We start from the raw sequence: 25,223 nt of genomic DNA, 5'->3' as shown, positions 1-25,223 counted from the left end.
TTCACTTTTCAAGTGTGAAACATTTGGATATTTCTATTTTTCAAAATATATTCCAGGAAATAAACTAATTAACTCCCTTCCTCCCTCCCTTCCTTTCTTCCAACAAGTGTCTGTAGTTTTTTCTGTGTGCCAGAATCAATGCTGCAGATTCTCAGAAGAAATTACATTATATTACATTGCCCTCTGTGTCTTTACAATTACTGGTAGGCCCTGATATATATATATATATATATCATATATATCATATGATATAATATCTATATCATATATATATCATATGATATAATATCTATATCATATATATATCATATGATATAATATCTATATCATATATATATAATATATATATATCAGAGAGAGAGAGAGAGAGAGAGAGAAACTCTGCCAAAACAAAAATTCAACCAATCAAGCAACCAAAACAAAAAACAATATCTAAAAATCAGGAAATATTTCTCTCTTTAAAAGCTCCTTTAAACGTTACACTCTGTGATATAAGCTTTTGTTTTGAATTCACTACTGCCTTGGTTTGGAGGCACAGTGGAGCAGAGAAATTGTGAGCTAAAGTGGTGGATGGCATGGCTTACTGGGAAAGGCTTGGAAGAACCACAGCAGAGTTCTACAGCAATGACATCAGTCTCTTGTGTTACTGAAATTTAGACTGCAATCAACTTTTTTTGGAAAATTGTCTTTCAATCAGTTGGAATCCCACTTCCACTCCAAACACTCAAAGACACACTTAGCCTCTTTTCACTCAGAAATGTGCTGCTTACAAATCACTGGGAAAAGGCTGCCTGTTGAGTCAGCTTCAGAGGAGAAGCCATTAGCATCCTTTTTAGGTCCTGAGACAGACTCTCAGTTAGCTAGGCCCCTGCCAGGTTGAGAAGGCTGACAATTACTGATGGTGATCTAAATCCCAGCCTCACCTTCACTATGGCTCCACTTCTCCGGACCACCATTTATTCTGGAAAGAACAGGATAATCATACTCGTCGAACTTGCAAGTTTGTTGTGAGAATTATATGTAAAATCAGTTCCTAGTACTCACAGACGGGCACATAGTATATATTTAATAAATTGTATTTTTAAAAATTGCAAGAGCAATAAGCATGTACCTGCTTGTCTATCAAGAAATTAAAAGGTAGAGCTAGACACATACCTCAATCAGGAATTAAATGGATATTGTATATCTTCATCATAGACATTCATCCTATGAACTTTGCCTAATTTAGCAAGTGTGTCAGTCAGATATGCTGTAGATGAGGTTTCTTTAAGAACGGAGCATGCACGTTGGAATCCATAGCAAGGAGGCTCATGCTAAATCGAAGGAGTTGTTAACCAGGTGTCACTCACAATATCTGGCAGGAGAGCTGATCCTAAGTTTAACCGAGACTTTAGTTTTAGGGTATAACCAAGGGAAGGAGACATGCACTGTCATGGCTCAAGAGCCCCCGTTCAAAGCATTCACTAAGGTACCAGACCTCCTTCTATGAAGCCTTGAAAATCAGGTGTCTCTTTTCTCCTAGGGTTTTAAAGATCCTGTGTACCGTGCAAGACGGAAGCAGTTTGCTGACATTGCCTACAATTACCGCCAGTAAGTCTGCCTTGCTTGTGGTAGGGAAGAGAGAAAAACACACCCCTAGCCTGTTTCTCCCTTGCCCTCATCCAGTTGAGGATGGAAAATACCAGCGTGAAGAGTCCTGCCTTCTGTGTGTGCATGTGTTCATGTGCGTGCGTGTATGTGTGTGGGGGTGTGTTTAAACCCTCCCTTTAATAACATACGATAAAAAACGATTGCTGCTAGACAAAACAAAATTACCCACTGTGCTGGGGCCCTGCTCTCTCCCAAGCTTTGTTGTCTAATTACTCAGTGGTGTCTGCAGTAATTAGAAAAGGCCTCAGTCCTGAATAAAACAGCCTCCAGTCTTCTGCACATTAAACAGGGAAGAAGGAAAGAGAATCATTTACATTCAAGAAGGAGCTGGCTGCTTTACTGAAATAATGAATCATTCAAGATTTCAGGCCAGCCAAACTTCAGCTTTCTACTTTTATCTGGTCTGACCCAGCTGTGAAGGACAATTTTAGGATTTTTTTTTTTTTTTTTTTTTTTTCCTGTCTGAGGTTCTGTGTTCCTCTCCTATCCTATTTTAGCCAAAAGAAAATGCACATATCAAACATGTTTGAGAAGACAACAGCTTTGCTCCTTTGAGTCTTAAGGAACTACACCATGGGAATTAAGAAATGCCACCATGGGAAACTTAGTGTTTTGACAAGTGCTGTTATTGAGTTAAGGGATTAAGAAAAGACACGCACAAGAAGAAACGTAAAAGTTGTCCAGAATGTTCGTGGCATAGTACTTTGACGCTTTGATAGAATCTCAGGGAGATGGAGAAGATAATGGGCCTTTCTATACTGAATACAAAGTTACTTTCAACATGGAAAAACCTCCAGAAAAAGAGAGGGAAAGTTTTTTTCTGAATGACTTTTGGTAGTGGAAGGATTAAAAAATGTGCTGTCTTTAGTCAGATCTAAGCCCATCCGGGCCTTGGATCCTGCTGAGCAGGATTCACAGAAGACGGTGACCTCCCTCTCTTGAGCCCGCCTTTGCCCCAGCACAATCAGGTGGACACCATCAAAGCGGATGCAGGCAAGAGTCCTTAAGATAGTCAGCAATAACAGATCATACTTTTTATCTTGTTGCTATGTGTCTGGGGACTTTGGTACATGCTTTGTATATATCATTTTGTTTAGCCTTAATAATAATAACTTCTCATTTTTCAGATGGGGAAATCAAAGCTTACAAAGGTTCAGTAAGTTGCCAACATCATGTAGCTAGTATGTGACATAATCAGGTTTTAAACTCAGGTTTGTTGAATTCTAAGGGTATTTTTAGCCACTCTTCTGAGTGTCTGGGGACTCCTAGAAAGTACACTTCATATAATCAAGGAAGAGGTGCTTAGAAAGTACATTCACTTACTTCTGGGTTGCTGGGATTTGGGGAGAGCAGAGACAGATCCTCCTCAACCTCCTTCTCATAGAAATGTGAAACCTTATGAAGCAGAGTGAAATTGGTGAATCACCTCTACAATCTTGCATGTTAATCATTTACATAGGTTATTGAAAATCATCTGTAGATGGCTGGACTCTCAGAAGTACGTTAAAATTTTTAAGTCAATTTCTCACCTTTTATAGATGAATCCCAGATGATTAACTGATGTGCCAAAGATCATGTAGCTAGTTAAGGGTTCGCCTTTTAAAAAATTCAAAGCCTATTTCAGATCTTACTTTATCTCATGTCATTTAAGCTTTTGGTGCTGTTTTTACCATGTCTTTCTTCTTCAAAATAGTCTCTTACTTCAGGGTCTGATATAGTTCATCCTTATTTTTTTATTTTTTTATTTTTTGCAGATTCTACTTTGTGAATTTGCCTACTTAAGTGTATTTGTGACCTCAAAATTGATACTCACTGTACACTTTCACAGTCATTCCCGGACTTGCACAGAGCAGGAGAAAAAATTTGATTCTACTGAGGTGTATATCTCCAACTGAGGTCAAACAAGGCAACACTCTTCCTTTCTGTTTCTACCCTCATTTTGTCAACCTGTGTCCTTTACATGGTCTGTTTAGTGTCACATTTTTAACATTTTTGTGCTTTCGTTTGTGATTTTGCTTTTTAACAATTGACCAAGGTCTCACTCAGTTAGGAAGCAGCAGAGTTAGAATTGAGATTCTCCTGCTTTTCCCAGGAAAGCAGGGAGTGCTGAGCCACTGCTATCAAGCTTGGGATGAGTAGCCCCAATACCTGCATGAAGGGGATACAGCTGTCACTGCTTTAGACTTCAGGGACTGGTGCTAACCAGATTAACCTGCAGAAAAGCGGAATCAGAATCTCAAATAGCTATGTTCAAGCTAAACGGAAGACACCAGAGTGAAGCACCAAGGCCTCATCTCCTCAGGTTTTCATTTAGATGTCACCTTCTCAGCCATGCCCCTCTCTATACCCTATGCAAAAGTGAAAACCCATTCTGAAACTCCTTATACCTTTGTCCTTTTTTTCTCTGTAGCATTTATCACCATCTAACGGAGTTGTGTTGGCTTTCTGTCTCCCTCTACTAGAAATGTGGACTTCATGAGGGCAGCGGTAATTGACTCTTTTGTCACAGTGCTCAATTAACATTTGTTGAATGAATGAATTAATCCAAGAGACCATATAAGAGTAAAGATTCAAAATGGTGAATTGGAGGCAGAGCCAGGAACTGTGTCTAGAACCATATGGAAGACTGCTACAACAGGTTTTGATGATATTACTGGAGTGGAGGTTGGGCTTTTAAGTTTTATCTAGGAATAGATAAAATGAATCATAGGAGCTTATATATTTCAGCTGCAAAACAACTCAAACATAAAGGGAAGCTCTACTGGATACTATAAATGAAGAGTTTAAGGGGGATCATTTAGGCTCAGGCAGGTCCAGGATTCAGTGTCTTATTATTTGCCTCTCTGACTCTAGTGTCCTTTGCTTTGGCCTTGCTTTCAGACTTTGGCCTCATTTCTCTTGGAGAGGGAACCTAGCACCTCTAGGCTGATACCTCAATTCAGTTAGAGGTCCTGTCTATTTCCAACAAGGTCAACCACAGTTCTAGCATTGAGTCCACTGACTCTGATTAGGACATAGGCCCATCTGTCAGCCAGGCACAATGCAGGGGAGTGAGGGATTTCAATTTGCTTAGCCTGGTCACATGCCCACTTCTGAAGGTAGGAGTGGAGTCTCTCCTCACCCAAACCTCACAGACTGAGAGGGCAGAAAGGTGCTTTACTGATGAATGGGGAACAGATGTTGAGTCCCTAGAACAGCAGGTGTCAACCAGCAGAACATCTTGGTGCTCAGGATGTTACCATCTCTTGAAATTTGTGCCAGGAATAACAGATGCCTTTCTTTTAAAATTAGAATCAGTAATAATGGTAATGGTCAATTATCCAATTGTTAGGATTTTTCAGTACTAATACTAGGTACTTTATACATAGTATTAGACTTAAATTTAAATAGTTACTTATGTTTAGCCCATGTAGCAGCTGCAGATTAAGGCTCAGAGATTTTTGCTGAATTGCCTGAGCCGATACAGCTAGGGAATGGCAGGGCCAAGGATTGAACAGTCTCTCTGTCTGTTTCCAAAGTCTGTTCGTCTCCTGTATCAGTTCTTAGGCTTGATAATGGCACGTTCTTGGGCAAGAGCTTGCCTGATTTTTTTTTTTTTTCACCATCACTGCTGGCTACCACAAGACCTTCTGAACTTGTCTGGCTTTCAATACTTAAGCAAAATGCTATCTTTTTGCCTAATCCCTGTCACTCATCTGCAGACAATAACAAAGACTGTGCTCTAATGCGTTTGGATGAGGGACAATGCTGAAAGGGCAAGAAAGACCTAATCTGGAGCCTAATCATGATCCATAATTCTGAGATAAACAGTCTGACTTTGTCCAGGACTCTGTGTTCCTGTTAGAGAAATAGGCCTGCAGCCTAGGGAACAGTCACTGGTCTTTGAAGTCAGGCTTTGTTTGGTTTTCATCTGTTTGTGCTGTTCAGAACACAGCTCATTCCCAGGTGGTTTTCAAAAGGACTTTTACAACCAATGACTTTTAAACTATAGTTTGCATCAGAGTCACCTGGAGAGCTTACTAGACTCCAGGTACGTGAGCCTTCCCTTCTCCAAGAGATTCAGGATCTGTGGGGCCTGGCATATGTACTTGAACAAGCTCAGTGTAGAGAAGGTGTAAGGCATTTTATACCTTAGCATGGATTTATAAAATTTTCTCTCCTTTGTTCCAATATTTATCCTTGATCTAGAACTTATTTATTTATTTATTTAATTGGCAAATAAAAATTGTGTATATTTATGGTGTACAACATGATGTTTTGATATATGTATACAATGGGGAATCTTACTTAGCATGTATTTAAATACCTTTATAACTTCCCAGGAGAAGAAATATCAAACCCAATAAGTGCATGCCTACCAAACAAAGGGGATCTCAGATTCGTGGCCTACATATTAAATCCAGTTCAGCCCACTGGTATAATTGCCTTAGTTAACACCATAAAAATACACTATTTTGCTTTAACTGGACTTAGATGCCCTGGTTTAGAAAGGTAATGCATTCTCCAGCTGGCCACCATTCTCCTTATTGCCTTATCTCTGAAACTTTACACCTTTGTGATACCTGACTGGCCCGTGCAGGTAAGTGAATTTCTACCCTAGGTAAGCAATTAGAGAATTGGAAGAGTAGAAAAACCAAGTGATTTCCTGAAAGTGAGAGCAAATCCTCAATGCAGCCTGTATCATTGCTTAACCAATGTGGTTAACCATTGCTTAGCCAATTTCATGTGGGATATCAAAACAGTAATGTTTCCTGTATCAAGATGTGTAATTTTTCTCTTTCAAATAATGTATGAAATTCACTGAAGCAAGTGATGGCAGCTCACAGGTTCTGGCCCCCGACTCCCTCTGCTAACCTAACCTGCGTTCTGCCGTGCCTTTGCCTTGCTTGAGACACCTATTTTGTGCCTGTATTCTAGTGGGCAGCCCATCCCTCGAGTGGAATACACGGAGGAAGAAAAGAAAACATGGGGTACAGTGTTCAAGACTCTGAAGTCCTTGTATAAAACCCATGCTTGCTACGAGTACAATCACATTTTTCCACTTCTTGAAAAGTACTGTGGCTTCCATGAAGATAACATTCCCCAGCTGGAAGACGTTTCTCAATTTCTGCAGAGTAAGTCCACATGAGGGTCAATGACCCTGCAGAAAGTGAGAGGAGGATTGAAGCAGAGGAGAGGGAAGGGGAAGATGTATATGGAGGCGAGTATGAAAGCATGTGATTGTGGAAATGCGTGCAGGTTGATTCCTCCAGGAAGAACTCAGTTTCACTGCGCTCTGCCTTCCCTCCAGTCTCTACTGTGTTTATCCACTTTCATTCAGTCAAACACCTGAGGCTGTGGATTTTGCTGTGTACATGTCCCTGAAAAGTATTTTCTTTCACGCTGAAAGCCCAAGCTGCTCCACTGAGTTTTTTGTTTTTTCTTTTTTCCCTGTAGCTCCTGCTGTGTTATAAGTTAGGAGTGTGTGTTTGCGTAAGAAATGTGCTATTTTCGGGGATGGTGCCAAGATCCCTGAGCTCTGAGTCTGTGCATTTGGTATGAATCCTGCCTGTGATGCCCTCCAGCTGAGTAAACCTGCCTCAGTTTTGTCATCTGTCAAATGGACACTGTATCAACGCTTTAGCTTTTCCCATAGGGAAATTACGAGAATGAAGTAAGATGCTGCATATGAAAACACTCAGCACAGTCTTGCATATATAGCAGGTATTCAGTGAATTTGGACTGAATTGGAACCTGAGTAGCTCAATAGGTAAATACATTGAGTCGCAGGCCTCTCCATACAGTATATATCCAGGGGAAATAGGTGTTATTCCTTCTGCTAAGAGGATGTTAATTTAGCAAAAACAAAACAATGAACTAACACATATTGAACACCTACTGTGTGCCAGGTAGAACAAGCAAAAGTAGGGAGACAGACTACAGGTTACAAAAGTTTCTATATATCAGAGCTGTGCAGAGATGGGCCACTCTGGGGACAATGAGCCAGGGAAATTACTTGGCAGAAAGGGAAGTTGTAGCCAGGAGAGATTGGGGGTGAGCTAGATGACCTTTTGGGTCCCTTCCACTAGAAAGTCTTTGCTTCTTAGATAAAGAGTGGAGTAAGGGTCCAAGCAGAGTGTACTTCAGCCTGAAGACACAGAGAACAGGGGGCAAGAGGCAAGGAGATCCCAAAGACTTCTTTAGCTAATTACTCCCATTGCCATGACCAATAATAAGAATAATAAAACAGTAATACTAGCAGTTGGGAAGCTACATAATAGTAATTAAGAGAACAGACTTTGAAGCTAGACTGTCTATGGCTGTGACCTTGAATGAAACCTTTAACCTATCTCTGTCTCAGATTTCCCATCTGTAAAGTGGGCATAATAAGAGTGTCTACTTCATAGGGCTATTGTGGGAATTAGTAGCACACATAAAGTAGCTTAAAAGAGTGTCTTACATACAGTAGGTAATATAGTGTTAGCTATTATTACCATTATCACTGTTGTTGTCGCTATCCTTTAAAGTTTGGAACAAATTGAGAGACAGATACAGGAACCATAGACATGGTGATCAGAGGTCAACTTTAAAATTGAGCGATTTAGAGAATGTGATAAAGATGGGCACACAAATGGACTTGCTAATATTTTACCCCTTAATTAGGTAAACTTACCTGGAAATTCATGCACCACAGTCCATTGCATGGCCAAGAGCAGACTGGAATGAGGTCCTCTGAGCAATCAAAAGAGAAAAAGCAGTACAGAAAGAGTTAAATTGATAATATTCATATTTTCTTCCCAAATACTCCAGTTAGACAGGTCACCGCTACTCATGGGGTGGACTGTGTGAGGTGCAGGACAGAAGCTGGAAGCACTCTATCCATACTCTTACCTTCTGGGAAATGAGGTACAAGTTCCCTTTTCACTCTAGAAGCAGGAGAAGTAGAGAATCATTGTTCCACCCTAACAAATGGTAATGAAAGCTAAATTTATTGCATGTTTCCAATGTGCTAGACTCTGTGCTAAGTACTTTATATTCATTAGCTCTTTTTATTCTTTGAACATCTCTAAGAGGTATCTATCTACATTATGCAGATGAGGAAACAGGCTCAGAAATGTGAATTTACTTGATCAGATCACCTAGCTAGAAAGCAGCAAGGCAGACATCTGAAGCCAAGTTTGCCTAGCATCAAAGCCTATGTCCCTGGGCAGTTATGTGTGCTACTCCGCTACCTGAAGGTCTCCTAGTGCCTCTGGCTCAGTGGTGAAGAGCTTTGAGTTTTCTTTCTTCTTTGCATCCCAGCTTGCACTGGTTTCCGCCTCCGACCTGTGGCTGGCCTGCTTTCCTCTCGGGATTTCTTGGGTGGCCTGGCCTTCCGAGTCTTCCACTGCACACAGTACATCAGACATGGATCCAAGCCCATGTACACCCCCGAACCGTGAGTACTGTCCTCCAGCTACTAGTTGCCAGGCACAATGAGCACCATCTTTTCCTGCTGTAAGAATGAGATTTGGGTTCATTACTGGCTGATCCACAGGACTAGTTGTCTAGACTGTTTGCTGGTAGTACTAAAAACAACTCATCTATTCTGGAGATTTCCTCCATCCAAGTAGATAGACCAGACTGATTAGAGATTTGGGCATCCTGTGATCCAATAACTCAGAACTCCCTTGGCAGTGAGAATGAGAGATCCCAATCAAGTTCCAAAGTCAAAGCTATGAAGTTGCAAATGAGAACAGGAACAAGTGGCAGACAAGCTATCTCAATACCTCCTAAGAATACATCTAGATTACTCTTATCTTTCTTTGACTAGATTGTGTATTGGGTAGAGGTAGAGAATGACAGCGATTATGCTTCTTACTTGGGTGTTTATTTATCCCCTTAGTCTGATAAAACTTATGCAACTTATAAAAAATTCAGTAGAACATCCAAAATTATTTTTCCTTGCCCATAAAATTCATTGCTACAAATCCAAAAAGACCTGTTCCAAATGGACATAGCACATAAAATATTAAGTAAAGGTAGGTTTTCTTCCCTCACTGCTGTCCACCTCCAGACTAAGAGAAGAGCAGCACTGTTTTTGTTTTAGTTCCCAGTGGAATAGCTGAGCATATTGTATCTGCCCAGGGAAGTCAATACCAGGGAGAAGACAGGATGAGAAGTGTTCATGACTCATAACTTGCTTAGGTATATGGGAGCATGTCCACAGAAATATTAGCTCTTCTGCCCTGTACCCCACTGGGCATACACCTAAGACCCTTGGCTGCTGTGCCCTGCCCTGTACCTGTCTCTTATTTTTCCTTCCTTTTCTTCTTTTTATCTTGTACCTTGCCTTTTCTGATCCCAACCTCTGCATATCAGTTATTCCTGGGAGAGAGATCATAAGCCTAAAAGAGTTATTTCCATTCTTTCTGCCCATTCCTCACTTGGAAAGACTGAGTCTGGCTTGGCTTAAACCTCCTCCCCTCCAAGCTCTCTGTGCTTTCTGTCTTTCAGTGACATCTGCCATGAGCTGTTGGGACATGTGCCCTTGTTTTCAGATCGCAGCTTTGCCCAGTTTTCCCAGGTAAGGAATGGATTTTTTAGCCTTCTAATTATAGGTCTGTGACCTGAATTTCTCAAATGAGTTGAGCCCAGGGAGGGGCCCTCATGCCCTCTGCAAGAGTGGAAACCAGGTACAGTTCTATGATCCCACCTGAAATGAGTGTGTGGTTCTGGGAAGCTAAATACCCATTTCAGAGATCAAGCATGGTGTTGGTGCATCACTCATCCTCTGAATCATATGTATGTTCTTCAATGTGCTAATCTCATTTTTCCTGCTAGAGCCTTTCATCCATGAAAGCCTCCCTGATGCCCATGCAGGAACTACCTCACCTTCTTCTAATCTCTTAGTGCATTCCCCTCACCTTTTCAGGGCCATTGTAACTTTCTGCCTTGTCAGGCAGTTATTTGTGTATATGTTTGAATTAAGTGAGATGACATTTGCCAAGAATTCAATGCTGAAACCCTGACTTATAGTTAACAAAGAAATAAAAATGAGCTGAATATCTTATCACCATCATCAAAGCTGCAACCCTGCAACCTAGAATTTCATTCATCTTTCACAATGGTTAACAAGCTCAAAAAAAAAAGCTTTTTTTTTTTTTTTTTATGGCAGGGTCTCACTCTGTGACCCAGGCTGGATTAGAGTACAGTGGAGTAATCATGGTTCACTGCAGCCTCAGTCTTCTGGGCTCAAGCAGTCCTCTCACCTCAGCCTCCTGAGTGACTGGGACTACAAGCACGTGCTTTCATGCCTGGCTGAATTTTTTAATTTTTGTAGACACAGTCTCACTATGTTGCCCTGGCTGACCTCAAACTCTTGGCCTCAATCCTCCCACCTCAGCCTCCCAAAGTGAGAAGATTACAGGCAAGAGTCACCACACCTGGCCAAAAAAAAAGTTTTGGGCTGAGTAAACTAATTCTACTAATTCTCTCCAGGCACTGAGAGGCAGCCTAAAACCATGGTTTGGTAGCTGGGATCATGAGAAGGTTGAATGGTGTTCTGATGTACCGAGGCTCCAACCCTGCCACTAACCAGTTGTATGACCTGGGGTTACATTATCAGCCACCCTGTGCCACCTTTTTAATAAATGTGGATCAGTCAAAAGCCCTCTCCACCAGCCAGCTTCCTCACAAAGAAGCATGAGGATCAAATGGAATGACCTATGAGCAAATGCGGAGCCAAGTATTGGGATTTCAGAATAATGGGATCATGTGTGAATTTAATGGGCATTTTCCCTTAGCTGGAAGAAATAAACATTCCCACGGTCAAATAAAGAAGCTACCAGTAAATATTTGAAAAAAACAAACAGACAACTGGAATTTATTGCTTGCTAAGTGAGGGAAAACTGTACTTGTAAGATGCAGCCTCTCTAAACAAAAGGAAAAATTACTTTTATGTGAGGTTTGAGGAATTATGGAGTTCAAAGATTGTTGGACTTTTGGAAGTGGGAGTGTTTAGGGATTAGTTGAACTTTAACTGTAGAAGCATCACCAATGACATTCAGAAGTGTGGTTAGGCTGCCAAGATATCTTTGCTTGGGACAGTTTTAAAATCTGGATTTGTTACTATGGCCCCAAAACAATCAGTTTTTCCTTGAAGAATAGGAAACTATTATTCTTACCACTAGAAGCTAGTTTATGAAGTCAGAGGCTAAATGGCAGTCCTTCTTAAGCCATTTCCACTTGGGGAACCCCACAAAAGAGTGGATGGTTACTCAAGTCAACAAACAGGAGCTCCTGGGGCATCAGTGTCACATGGTTCCAATTTTAATCTGGATGGTCCCAAGGCAGCGAGACGTGTTCAAAGTTTCCTGAGAACATTCCTTGTTAAACAGAGGCAGGACTTGCTTCCCACTACAGTACAGGATGGAGTGGAACTGAAGCACAGGGATGTTGGGCCCCTTGTTGTAGGCAAGCTCTAGGCTCACAAAGAATAGTGACTAAGAGAACAAGGCGTCATTTTGGTCTTGGATTTATCAGTGGTTTCTAGTTGAATTGAGACTGTGGTATGTCTGGGCGGGTGGATGGATTGGAGATGGCTGAGGGTCAGGAGAGCAGATCCAGGCTAAGAATTTGAATTTGATTCACTCTAAATCAGAAAGCATTTTATAAGCCTAATCTGAACCAGGCTCTGGACTTGGCCCAGGGAGTGATACAGAGATACAGACCATGTAGCTTCTTGCTTCAAAGTGAGTCTAATCATAGTCTTCATCTCTGTCTACACCCACTCCTCTGGTGATCTCACTCAATTCCATTGCTTTAAATACCATCTCTACTCTGATGATGGACACATTTATATCTCCATCCAAGACTTCCATCCCAAAATTCAGACTTACATATTGAACTGCCTATTCAACATCTCCCCTTGGATGTCTATAAGAAATCTCTATCATCCTGTCCAAAACTGAGTTATGGATCTTCCTTCTCAAACCTTCTCCAGGACAGCTTTTTCTCTATCAGTTCACAGGAACTCCACCCTTCCAGCTGATCAAACCATAAGCACTTTGAGACATTACCAGCTCCTTTCTCTCTTAACCCCACAACGAATCTTCCAGAAAATCCTGTGTGTTCTACCTTCAAAATATGTGTAGAGTCTGACCATTTCAGTTATGTCTGCTGCTACCAACTTGATCTCAGCCACTATCATTTCTCATCCTGGTGACTACAGTAGCCTCCTCATTGGCCCCGTCTAGTGGTCTCTATCCTGGCCTCCTCCAGTCTCCTGGTGTCCCATTTACCCTCAACCTCTCCAGTGTCCTGGTGTCCCATCTACACTCAGCCTCTCCAGTCTCCTGGTGTCCTGTTTACCATCCACCTCTCCAGTCTCCTGATGTCCTGTTTACCCTCCACCTCTCAAGTCTCCTGGTGTCCTGTCTATACTCAGCCTCTCCAGTCTCCTGGTGACCTGTCTACCTGTCATCTCTCCAGTCTCCTGGTATCCTGTCTACCCTCAACCTCTCCAGTGTCCTGGTGTCCTGTCTACCCTCCACCTCTCCAGTCTCCTGATGTCCTGTCTACCCTCCGCCTCTCCAGTGTCCTGGTGTCCTGTCTACCCTCCACCTCTCCAGTCTCCTGGTTCCTGTCTGCCTTCCACCTCTCCAGTGGCCTAGTGCCCTGTTTACCCTCAACCTCTCCAGTGTCCTGGTGTCCCGTCTACACTCAGCCTCTCCAGTCTCCTGGTGTCCTGTCTACACTCAACCTCTCCAGTGTCCTGGTGCCCTCTCTACCCTCCACATCTCCAGTCTCCTGGTGTCCTGTCTACCCTTAACCTCTCCAGTCTCCTGGTGTCCTGTCTACCCTCAACCCCTTCAGTCTCCTGGTTCCCTGTCTACCCTCCAGTCTCCTGGTGTCCTGCCTCTACCCTCAACTTCTACCATCTATTCTCACATAGCAGCCAGAAGGAGTACTTGATAACACAAGTGAGATCATGACCTTCCATCTGCTCATTACCGTGCAATGGCTCCTGTTTCACTGAAAGGAAAAGCTCAAGCCCTAAAATGTCTAAAAATACTCTACATGATCTGGCTTTGGACCCCTCTTTGATATCACCTGCCACTGCCCCCTCACTAATTCTGCTCTAGCCACATTGGTTCCTCCCTGTTTCTTGACCCAAACAATACTTCCTTTTCTTGGGAAAGAAATGCAAGCTTTTGCACTGGCTATATGCTTGGCCTACAGTGTTCTTCCCTCAGATGTCAGTATAACCAACAACCCCACTTCCTTCAAGTCTGTGCACAAATATCACCTTCTCAATGATTCTTACCCTGGAACCCTATTTAAAATAGAAGCCTCCCCTCAATCCCCTGGAGCTCTTAGTCCTTCTTGTTTATTTCTCCTTTTGTTTCTTCTTTCCAAAGAACTTGTATTCTTCTACCATAGTTATGTATATGTTCATTATTTATTGTCTGTCTCCACTAAAATTCACAAGATGCCTTTACTGATTTTATACACTGCCTGGCACATCGAACGAACTTAATAAATATTTCAAGAATGCATTAATGTATACAGTAAGAAAGACACATACACACAAGGCAGGCTGCAGTAAGTGCTGTAAAAGAGACAAAGAGACCAATAGAGGAATTCTGCAACAGAAGCTGAGTGAGAATTAATCGATGACGTGTTAGACTCTCCAGTTATACGTATGCCTGGACTGATGACACCCCTTATCTGCAGTTCTCCTGTGAGGTTTCCAGGGTACATGATTAAGACTCGTTTAACACTCCAGGAATGTTCTGCTGATGAATAATCACTGAGCTGGAGTCAAGAGAAGAAGCTTTAGATACTAACCGACCCTGTGACCATGAGCAAGTCACTTCCCTTCTCTGTGCCTCAGTTTCCTCACTTATAAAGTGAAAACAAAGGACCAAGTGGTGAAAGGGTCCCTCTGCCCTGGAGATCTGTGATTCTATAACATGTGGGCAGGAAAGACTTGACACCACACTCAGGGTCCATGTGGGCCGTTCTGAAGGCATCTGGCCACCCATCACCTTTTTATGGCCAAGTACCAGGTTGGTTCTGTGGGTGAATGTTAAAGACGGCCAGACACCAGCTACTCCAGTGACTCTGTTTTCCCCCAATTACAGGAAATTGGCCTTGCCTCTCTGGGTGCACCTGATGAATACGTTGAAAAGCTTGCTACAGTAAGTCCCTTCTCTCCCTGGGTGGATGGTGGGAGTGCTATAGGCTATGGCCCTCAGGTCTTTGAAGCTTTACTACTCCCCTGGAAGCCAGGTTATCTGGGGGAAAAAATCAGAATGTGGTGGATTACATTTGCACAAGTGGAACTTCACATTTTGATCGATTCCTCCTTAATAATTTGATTTTGAAATCATCTACCTGCAGATGTTTACATCTCTTAAATTTTAAGCAGTATCTTGAACCCACCAACAGGCTATAACAGTAGCCCTTGAAAACCTTTGGCATAAAGTGTGTATATGAAGTAATCTGGATCCAGAACTCTGAAGAGGGAATGTTTACATCTCTATTTCACACCAGAGCATGCATTAGGATTTTTTCTTTCTCAGATACGAGGGAGAAACGGGGGTGGGCTTTCCCCTTATTGCTGAACACTTTCCTCTCCTGAGTATATTTGATGACACTTGTCCACTGGGGCTATAGAAGCAGCAATTCTGCATAGCAGGTGATTTCCTTCCTTCATACTCATTTCTAATTTTACTACATCCCACCCCAGCCACTAGCCACATTGCCTGTCCTGGAAGTTGAAAAATAAACGTTTATAATTGAGTTATGGACTGCCAATGAGTGCAAATCTATTATTAAGATATATCAGTTTAGAAGCTTATGAACTCCTTCTGTCAGAAAGGCTAAAAAATCCCAGAAGGTTATTTTCTCACTGACAGCTGCTTTTAGGCCCTGGACAAGTGGCTTTTTCTTCCTCATCTCTAAAAATGAGATGCAATAGCTCATATCTTGCCCATCTCAAAAGCAACTAAAAATTTAATTATTTAAATTTAATTATTTAAATTTTTGTGAACATGGGTTTTTAAATGCCAGAGGCTTCAGAGATACAAGGAGTGGCTTTCAAAGAAGCTACAGAGCTGGATAGAATTTCTCATTTCTACAAAGAAAATAAATTTTGAACTCAAAGCATCATGTTATCTACCATAGCAATATTAAAAGGACTTATCACTAATTCGACTTCTCTAAAAAATTGTTACTGATTGAAAAAATGTTACTGGTTGTTTAGGGAACAGTTCTGGATTCTTGCTGCCCTTAATTTGCTGTGTAACTACATGCATGTTGCCTTACCTTCCTGGGCTGAAGACTCCTCACCTGTATGTGAGGAGGTCAGACTGACTGAGCTCTGACAGCCCTCCCAGGTTTAACATTTTCTAGTCCAATAAACAGATGTAACTAATAACCTACCCTAATTCTCCAAAACTGTGACTGTCTCTAGCAGCTAACTGAGCTCTGGGTTCCTCTTAGTCCCAGAACTCCCATATTCTTTTTTTCAGGCCAACTCTCTAGGACATATTGGACTGTGGGTTATTGAAAGAAAAATACTTGGTTATTTGGGGAGATAAATGCAGTAGTTGACTTCAGAAACACCCCGAAGTTTTAGCATAGATGATGGGATATTCTCCTCATTGATTCTATCACTACCTAATCTGCTACCTCCCACTGTTGTGCCTGATGAGCTCTACTAGCTTCAGAGCATCTGAGGAACATCTCCGTCTAGTTGACACCACAGAGAAAAAAACAAAAGAGATAGAAGAGTTCCTGTCATATGGAGAACAAATTGTTGGGGGTCTCCTTTTGGGGCTTCTTAGTACCACCTGATATTTTCCATCACTCTTTACATTCAGCCAACATTCGATTCAACAGGTGACCAGATAGAGTGAGACACAGGACACAGAGACATGATCACAGGTCATACTGATTTAGAGAACAAACCTGCACAGGCTCCTACCTGGGCAATCCTATCCATGGCACTGGGGGAGTTGCTGCCTTCTCCTTCTTTGGAATGTGTACTAGTCAAGGATCTCCAGAGAAAAAGAACCAGTGAGATATATATAGAGAGAGATAAAGACAGAGAGGGAAATCTGAGAGGGGACTTATTAGGGAAACTGGCTTACACAGTTATCGAGGCTGAGAGGTCCCACAATATGCTGGCTGCAAGCTGGAGAACTTGAAAAGTCAGTGGCGTAGATTATTCAAAGTTCAAAAGCCTCAGAACCATGGAAGTTGATGATATAACTCTCAGTCTGAGACCAAAGGCCTGAGAACCCCTGGGTGGTGATGAGGTGCGAGTCCCAGAGTCCAAAGGCCAGAGAGCCTGGAGTTCTGATGTCCAAGGGCAGGAGAAACAGGGTATCCTGGTTCTAAGAGAGATAGAACATGAATGTGGCTTTCCTCTGCCTTTTTCTTCCATCTGGGATTCCAACCCATTGGGTGGTTCCCACCCACATTGAGGCAAGATCTTCCCCACTCATTCCACTGGCTCAATGCCAATCCCCTCCAGAAACACCCTCATAGACACACCCCAAGATAATGCTTTACTAGCTCTCCAGGTATCCCTTCATTCATTCAAGGGGACACATAAAATTAACCATCACAGTGTGCTCTCAGATCGACTTTCCATTCCAGATTTACTGGTTTACTGTGGAGTTTGGGCTCTGCAAACAAGGAGACTCCATAAAGGCATATGGTGCTGGGCTCCTGTCATCCTTTGGTGAATTACAGGTATGACCTTAACAGGAACCAAGGATGGATTTAAAAGTGGTGGGTACAGAAAACCATTATTGTGCTTTCGATATTGTTGAAACCCTATTTGTATCCATTTTGACATGCAACCTGGGTACTCATTCTCCAGTGATTGGTACCTTAGCAGCTATGATTTGATTATGGCTGTGGGTGTTACAGATAGAAATGGAATTGCAAGTACACGTATCTCTGGGGAGAAAGGGCCTCCTGATTCCAAGACTGACCTAGGCATGCAGCCTTGTGAGTACGCAAACACATGCCAGAAAGTGTGGTTGGCTCCCGCATCATCTGTTGACCACCTTACTTGAAAGGAATTGGAATGAATTACTCCTTTCTCCCTTGGCTGTAGGTTTTAGATGAGCTATGAAGGGTAGAACCTAGTATGTGCAAAGTAATTTGGCTCGCTGCATTTGGGCCGTGATGTAGAAGGAATCGGGGTGAGATGAGAGAAGGGGCACAAATGGCCTCTGGGATGCAGTAGGGAATACTGATCCTTATTTAACAGTGATAATAACTTGTCACTTGGGGCCTGCAGTACTGCTTATCAGACAAGCCAAAGCTCCTTCCCTTGGAGCTGGAGAAGACAGCCATCCAAAAGTACACTGTCACCGAGTTCCAGCCCCTGTATTATGTGGCGGAGAGTTTTCATGATGCCAAGGAGAAAGTAAGGTGAGGTGGTGACAAAGGTGAGCTACTAGCTCTGGGGGCCTCCTGACTGGTGGCACTCATCTGTGGGTGGTTGGCCAGGAGAGTGGACTCCAATGCCTACAGCAACTTTGTACCATAGACAGTTTCTCTCCCATGTTCTCCACCCTGCCTCCTTTTCTTCCGTTCTCTGTTGGAAAGTTGGGCGTGCTGACCTTTGCACACACCCCTGCCACCTGGTCCCTGTTCAATGCAACCACCAAGTCCAGACACTGAACCCTCCTGCATACAGAGAGGCCACAGAAGTCTCCCCACAAAATCAAAGAAGTCTTATAAAGTCCTTTCTTCACTTCCTTCTCCCAAACACCTACAAAACGTGCTGCCTCCTTTATATCTTTACCCAAATTTAATCTCCATATGTCTTTCTCTAACCAACTTATTTCTACTCATCCCTGCCAAGTATTACAGTGCTTCTGTAATAGTTATTAACTTGTAATATATTACATAAGGTAAGCTCTATGAGGGCAGAAATTTTGTTCTTTCTATTTTCTGTTTTTCCTGCGGCCCCTGGAATAATACCTGACACAGAGTAAGCACTCAATAAATAATTGGTAAAGACATTAATCTCAGAGGCAATTCAGCAAGAGGCTGATGGAACGGTGCTGGGACTCTGAGACTATTGGCCCTCTGAGTGCACAGTTCCTGCACCCAAGCAGGAGACAGACTGGGCAGAGGGTCAACCTGGACATGGATATCCTAATACTCATTGTATGTTACCACTTAAAAAAATCTTATCAGTGATGGATGACAGGCATGGGACATACAGGCCTTTGGGAGTCTATGAAGCTGGGTATGTTAGCTTTCAACCCTATCTATGGACTCTGAGAGGTCAGAGGAATGGCGGGGAGTGGTGGTAGAATTAATGACTTCTCAAAGAAATCCACACTTAGGGAGAAAAGAGAGACATGAGGGAGAAACTCAAAGACATAAATGAACATACATCTTAGTTCTTCCTTTCTAAATCCAAATTCCATCCTCCCCAGGCCCCTCACGAAGAAAGGTAAAAATTATCCCTTTGACAGCTCATTCACTTACCTTACATTTGCAAGGTAAGATTGTGGGACAAGACAGGTCCAGCTAACATTTGTTTGAGAACCCTTTGGAATAAAGAGACCTTAAAGAGGACTAAGTTTCTTTCTTTTAAAATAGATATTCCTTAAATTATGTCTACTTCTATCTTTAGATAATTAAAGGCAAAATGCTGGCCCACAAATCTACTTGGTTTGGCCTAAAATGACTATGTCTCCAGCTCTGTCCAGAGCTCTCAAGTCCTTCTTGCTCTGCTTTCTTAGTTCTCTCCTAAACTAGAAGCCTAGACTTCTTCCAGCACCATCCTCCTCTTCCTCCAAGGCCTAAGGTTTGGACCCAGGCATTGGGGCTTAGAGGCAGTGCTGATGAGCACCCTGTCATACCAAGATAATATTTGGATGGGCCCTACTGGAGACAGCTCTCTAATCAGCATGTGATCAGTCCCAGACCAGCAGGGAAGAGCTTGCCAGGACACAGGCCTGTCAGTACCAAGGCCTCAAGGGAAACAACCATGAAAACTCCATTCTGCTGAGAAGTGGTTCAGAGAGTCAAAGAGAATGCTAAAGGACGGGCTTCAAAACAAGGAATCTGTTCACCCTTCGGATTCTCTCAGAGCATCCCAACCAAGTGCAACCAATTCTAACCACTTAGAATTTCAAGATTCAAATTGTAGGCAGAGATGTGATTGGCTGAGCAGGGTTCACATGCTACCTCTTTGCCAGAGGATGGCTGGCACCAAATACTGACTTCTGGACTGATACACACCTAGTAGGGTAGGAGTAAATCAACCAAAGCAAAAAATGAGCTGCTTTATGGGAAGAAGAAGGAAGAGGTGCAGAGCAGGCAAAATCACAGATGTGTAACACGTGGCTCATGCCACTAGCTGGGCTGAGACAGCTCTTTGCAGAGAAGAAAAGGTGGAAATATATACTTGGCCATTTGTTCTTCATTAAAGGTAGCAACTAACACTCATGGGGCACTTACTCCATAGTATAACAGCACTTGCTGCAACCCCCTGGGGCAGCTATTACTCTTGCCCCGATTTTACAGAGGAAATTGGGGTACAGAAGAGTGGTCCCCTGTGCCCACGGTCACAAGGGCTGTAATAGACAGAGGCAGGGTTTCAGCCTAGGCAACTTGACTTGGAACTTGGGGAGCCACTCTTGCCAGACTTGGAGGTCCCTACTGTCTCCTGTAACACTGTATTTTCAGTACAGCAGCTTATGTGTTCACCAGAGGCCAACTTAGAAATTTGTGATTACTTTGGAACATGTTGTTATTTGTATTGCATGATGTCCCTCAAAGAGGCCCTCATGGTGGATTTCTCCCAGATCCAGAAGTAAGGTATTGGGAAGACAGGAAAGCAAAGGGTCCAGGCCAGAGTCAGACTGCCTGGGTTCCTTCCCAGTTAGTTAACTTACTGACAGTATTGCCTTAGTAGTCACGTAGCCTTCCCAAGCCTGTTTCCTCATCCATAAAATGGGTATAGTAATGGTGCCTTTCTCCTAAGGTTTTTGTGAAGCTTAAATAAGAAGGATATTTGTAAAGAGCATTGGGCAGTTAGAACTTAACATAGTTCTTGGTATATAGAAGGTGCTTTCTTCACCACTTGAGAACTATTTACCTCTGCATTGACTGTCAAGCATTTCAGAGTTTTTTGTTTTTTCTATATATAGCATTCTTTAGCTAGATTTTACTCACTCTTGATTTTATTTAATGATAGGAGTTTGTAGCTTTATTGTATTCAGTGCTTTCACTGTAAGCTACCTCTGTCTTCTTGGAGCTAAGTGACTAAATATGTGTATATACATGTTTGTACATACACATACACACAAGAAGGCTTCCCAAGAAGACTCACTAAAACTCCATTCCCCTCCTCAGCCCTGGCTGTTGAAGACCGTGTTCTAGGGAGGTGTCTGTATTCCTAAAAGAGAAGTAAAATGTCACTGAGAATTCTCTTAAGATTACCTTTCTCCAAATGGTGCCCTTCACTCAAGCCTGTGGTTTTGGTTTTAGGAACTTTGCTGCCACAATCCCTCGGCCCTTCTCAGTTCGCTATGACCCATACACCCAAAGGATTGAGGTCTTGGACAATACCCAGCAGCTTAAGATTTTGGCTGATTCCATTAACAGTAAGTAATTTACACCTTACAAGGCCACTCTGTTTCTCAGTAATAGAAGACTGTGTTTCCTTACCATTGCCATAGGAAAAATAAGAAATTTATTGAAATATTTAATTAAGGAGAAAAGCCATGGGTTCACTGATGGAGAAGAACTTGACAAAAAGATAGGAATTACCTTTGTGTCCTTTTACCTTTGACCTTCCTAGATTCCACTCCACCTTCCACCATCATTCTACCTTTCCACACCTAGCCTGTCACCGCCATGTTCCTTTTTCTCCTTCACCTCTCCATCCCTTCCACGCAAGGTGTCCAGTTGGTATCACTCTGCCTGGTTCTATCCACTTTATAAGCTGTCCAGTGGCTCATCTGTTGGCCTTCCACTCTTCCTTCATAATGAGAATATTATAATAATTGCTCCTGAGAATGTCACAGGGTTACTTCATTTATCACCTGATTATCTCTCTAGCCCTTCACATTCTCTTCCAGCAACAGTGATCAGTTTTTAGTTCTCATGCTCTTTCCTGACTCTTAACCCTTGCCCATGCAGTTCTTTATGTTTAAAATATTCTCCTTTTCATTCTCATTACCTTGGTATGTGAGAACATGGCATAAATGGAAGGCTGCCTCACACCTTCATCCAGTGATCTTGCCATCTAAATTGAGTTGTCTGCTTAAACCATGGATTATAAAATTTGAATGTGCATCAGAATCAAATGAAAAGCTAGCTAAAAATTAATAGCTTTGAGTCATAGCCAAGGCTAAATTTACCAAATCTGTGATAACTCTTGGGAGTTTATAGACCTCAGGTGATTCTGACACTCAAGTTTTGTGTGAACCATACTATTAGGTTCAATGATTTTGCTTCCTGAAGCATCTGTAGATGGTAATGTAAAAGAGGAATGGAACGGCTAATAATCTGCCTGGGGAGAGACCTGTTAAGTCCTTCCCTGGGAAGTGACCTATGGAAAAGGGATGCTGATTACATTAATGGCTCTGGCATTTTCTAAAACATGCAAGTACTTATACCATAATGAAAGCTCCTTGAAAGTTGGGGTGGTATCCAGCTTATCCAAGAAGCCCACTTATCCCCCAGTGTTTGGCACTGTGGATACTTGAAGAGTGTTTATTATATGAGTGGCCCATTTTGAGGGTGTTTTTCTTTGTAGGTGAAATTGGAATCCTTTGCAGTGCCCTCCAGAAAATAAAGTAATGCCATGGACAGAACTTGGTCTGTCAACTGTGCATCTATTGATGGAGATCCAACTATTTCTTTCATCAGAAAAAGTCTGAAAAGCAAACCTTAATTTAAAATAAAGCCTTAATCCTTTTTAGAACAAGATGGAGAAACAACAAATAAGTCAAAATAATCTGAAATGACAGGATATGAGTACATACTCGAAAGCATAATGGTAAATCTTTTGGGGTCATCTTTGATTTAGACATGATAATCCCATACTCTTAATTGAGTTAAATCAGTAATCTGTCGCATTTCATCAAGGTTAATTAAAATTTGGGACCTGCTTCATTCAAGCTTCATATATGCTTTGTAGAGAATTCATAAAGGGGCATATAAGGCTAAATGTAAAACACAAGACTGTCATTATAATTGACTTAGTGGGCTTCCTATAAATCGTAACCTATGAAGTTTATTTTCTGTTGGAGTTAACTATGATTCCAATTACTGCTTTGTTATTGTACCTAAGTAAATTTTCTTTAATTCAGAAGCCCATTAAAATATTTATAAGCATTGAACTTCTTTAGTATTATATTAATATAAAACATTTTTGTATGCTTTGTTGTAATTATAAATACTGCTGCATAAGGTAATAAAACTGTGCACCTAATCCCCATAACTTCCAGTTTCATTTTCCAATTAATTATCAAGTCTGTTTTGGGAGACATTTTGAAGACATTTATGATGCAGCAGATGTTGACTAAAGGCTTGGTTGGTAGATATTCAGGAAATGTTCATTGAATAAATAAGTAACTATATTATCAAAAAGCAAATCTCTATAAATGTGAAAATTTTATTTGTATTAGAAATAAAACATTAGTAGTTTAAGCAATTTTGCTGTTTCAGATATTTCCTGGAATGAAATATTCTTCTCACTGCCTTAGAAATACATTAGCTAGATAATTTTGTAACATGAGAAAATGGCCAGAGGCTCATATTTCCAACCCTTTGCAGGGGCTCCTTGTGACATACAAAGTCATGCCTGGATAGTCAACAGACTTTGACTTTTGTTGATTGTGTGTTTGCCACGAACACATGAATATCTGAGAAGCAATGGGGAGAAAAACAATGTCTTTAAAGCTATGATTTGAAATTCTCACACTACTTCACATTTTATTTTGGAAATTGCTAAGTCTTAAAGAATTTGCATAGTGTTTCTTCGAGTGTAGTTCTCAGATCAGCTGTAGTATCATCAACAGTAAATTCTGGGTACCTTCCCAGCTCCACCCAATTTGAATCTCTAAAGGTAAGGCCCAGATACCTGTATTTTAAGTACCCCAAATTTATTATTTTCATTATTCATAGCCAAATTTTATCAGGTACATACAGTTTGAGAAAACCTGACTTGTGCTGGTCAGTCTGCCACTGCCAATGATGCCAATGTGGATAAGCTGTTTCCCTTCTTCAGACCTCAGTGTCACTCTAACAATGAGGGAGTTAAACTTTATAAACCAAGGTCCATTGCAGCCTTGAAATATGATTCACGATTTCACATGTGTCTTTATATAGCTATCCCTGATCCACTAATGGGGTGTTACAATACCTGCTTACATAAGACAGCTGGGAGGAAAGAGGAATTTACTGAATGTGTCTGAAGTTTCATTGTTTAGAAGTTGGAATTTTATGCCTGTATCTATGTTCATGCCTTTGTAAAACCCACTGATTTTAAAAGTGAAAATGGACTTTTTTCTCTGATGTTACTCTAAACACCAAACAATCCCTGAAAAGGGATTATTCTGATGTTTCTTTATTTCACATGAAAAGTTAATTGTTGGCTCTGGAACTTAGATAATATTTTTGACAATATTGAAGAGTGAGTTTTAGTCCAGTAAAGATGTTTTAATGAGCTTGAAGGTAAAGTTTTGGTTAAATTATGATTTTCACAGGAAGTTACATACTGAATGAAATATAATGTTTGTATTTTTGGTAATGTGCTACTCAGTTCTTAACTCTTTTTTATCCAGATATAAAAGCCCAGTCTATAGCAATGGGATTTAATAAATTTCCAATATGTGTTTTTGTTTAATTTCTAGTAAATGAGCAATATTTTAGAAACAGTATCAGTCTTTACTGACAGATGATCTTGCTGAGTGCAATCCAGAGAAATACATAAAAAATCCCAAGTGTGAGGCATTGATGTTTAATAAGTTTCTGAAAGTAGGAATCTGAATTTTAATTGTAGGTTCCTAAGTTATATAATTTAGTTGTGTTTCAAAAAATCCACTAGTAAAATGTCAGTTTTATAAAAACAGAAACTTTGACTTTGTTTTCACCTCTGAAACCATTAGCACTTAGCACATAATAGATGCTCAATAATTTATTTTAAAACAATTGCTGAGTGAGCTGCATCACAAGGAAGGTAGCAAAGATTGTTGATCATAAATAAACTATTGTGTAATAAAAGTTTAGAAACAACTAAATTTGTTAATTCTAGATGGATTAGAAACTTAAATGTTAGACTTAAAACCATAATAACCCTAGAAGAAAACCTAGGCAATACCATTCAGGACATAGGCATGGGCAAGGAATTCATGTCTAAAACACCAAAAGCAATGGCAACAAAAGCCAAACTTGACAAATGGGATCTAAATAAACTAAAGAACTTCTGCACAGCAAACGAAACTACCATCAGAATGAACAGGCAACCTACAGAATGGGAGAAAAATTTTGCAATCTGCTCATCTGACAAAGGGCTAATATCCAGAACCTACAAAGAACTCAAACAAATTTACAAG

At 41.3% G+C, this 25,223-nt stretch overlaps 1 protein-coding gene across 1 annotated transcript in view; it reads left to right on the top strand.

Annotated features, from left to right (window-relative positions):
- PAH (phenylalanine hydroxylase) overlaps nt 1–23,316 on the top strand; it is a 69,840-nt gene extending 46,524 nt beyond the window's left edge. Inside the window, exons 5-13 of the mRNA XM_011935078.1 lie at nt 1,523–1,590; nt 6,568–6,764; nt 8,932–9,067; nt 10,126–10,195; nt 14,757–14,813; nt 17,281–17,376; nt 17,933–18,066; nt 21,148–21,263; nt 22,421–23,316. Of these exons, the coding sequence (XP_011790468.1) occupies nt 1,523–1,590; nt 6,568–6,764; nt 8,932–9,067; nt 10,126–10,195; nt 14,757–14,813; nt 17,281–17,376; nt 17,933–18,066; nt 21,148–21,263; nt 22,421–22,464 (918 nt within the window). The 3' untranslated portion in view covers nt 22,465–23,316. The remainder of the gene's footprint in view (nt 1–1,522; nt 1,591–6,567; nt 6,765–8,931; nt 9,068–10,125; nt 10,196–14,756; nt 14,814–17,280; nt 17,377–17,932; nt 18,067–21,147; nt 21,264–22,420) is intronic.
- The last annotated feature ends 1,907 nt before the right edge of the window (nt 23,317–25,223 follow it).

This window comes from Colobus angolensis, unplaced genomic scaffold (assembly GCF_000951035.1).
Source record: "Colobus angolensis palliatus isolate OR3802 unplaced genomic scaffold, Cang.pa_1.0 Scaffold10, whole genome shotgun sequence".
Taxonomy (NCBI): Eukaryota; Metazoa; Chordata; class Mammalia; order Primates; family Cercopithecidae; genus Colobus; species Colobus angolensis.
The sequence above is the reverse complement of the archived record's forward strand: the minus strand, read 5'-3'. Positions and strand labels throughout refer to the sequence as shown.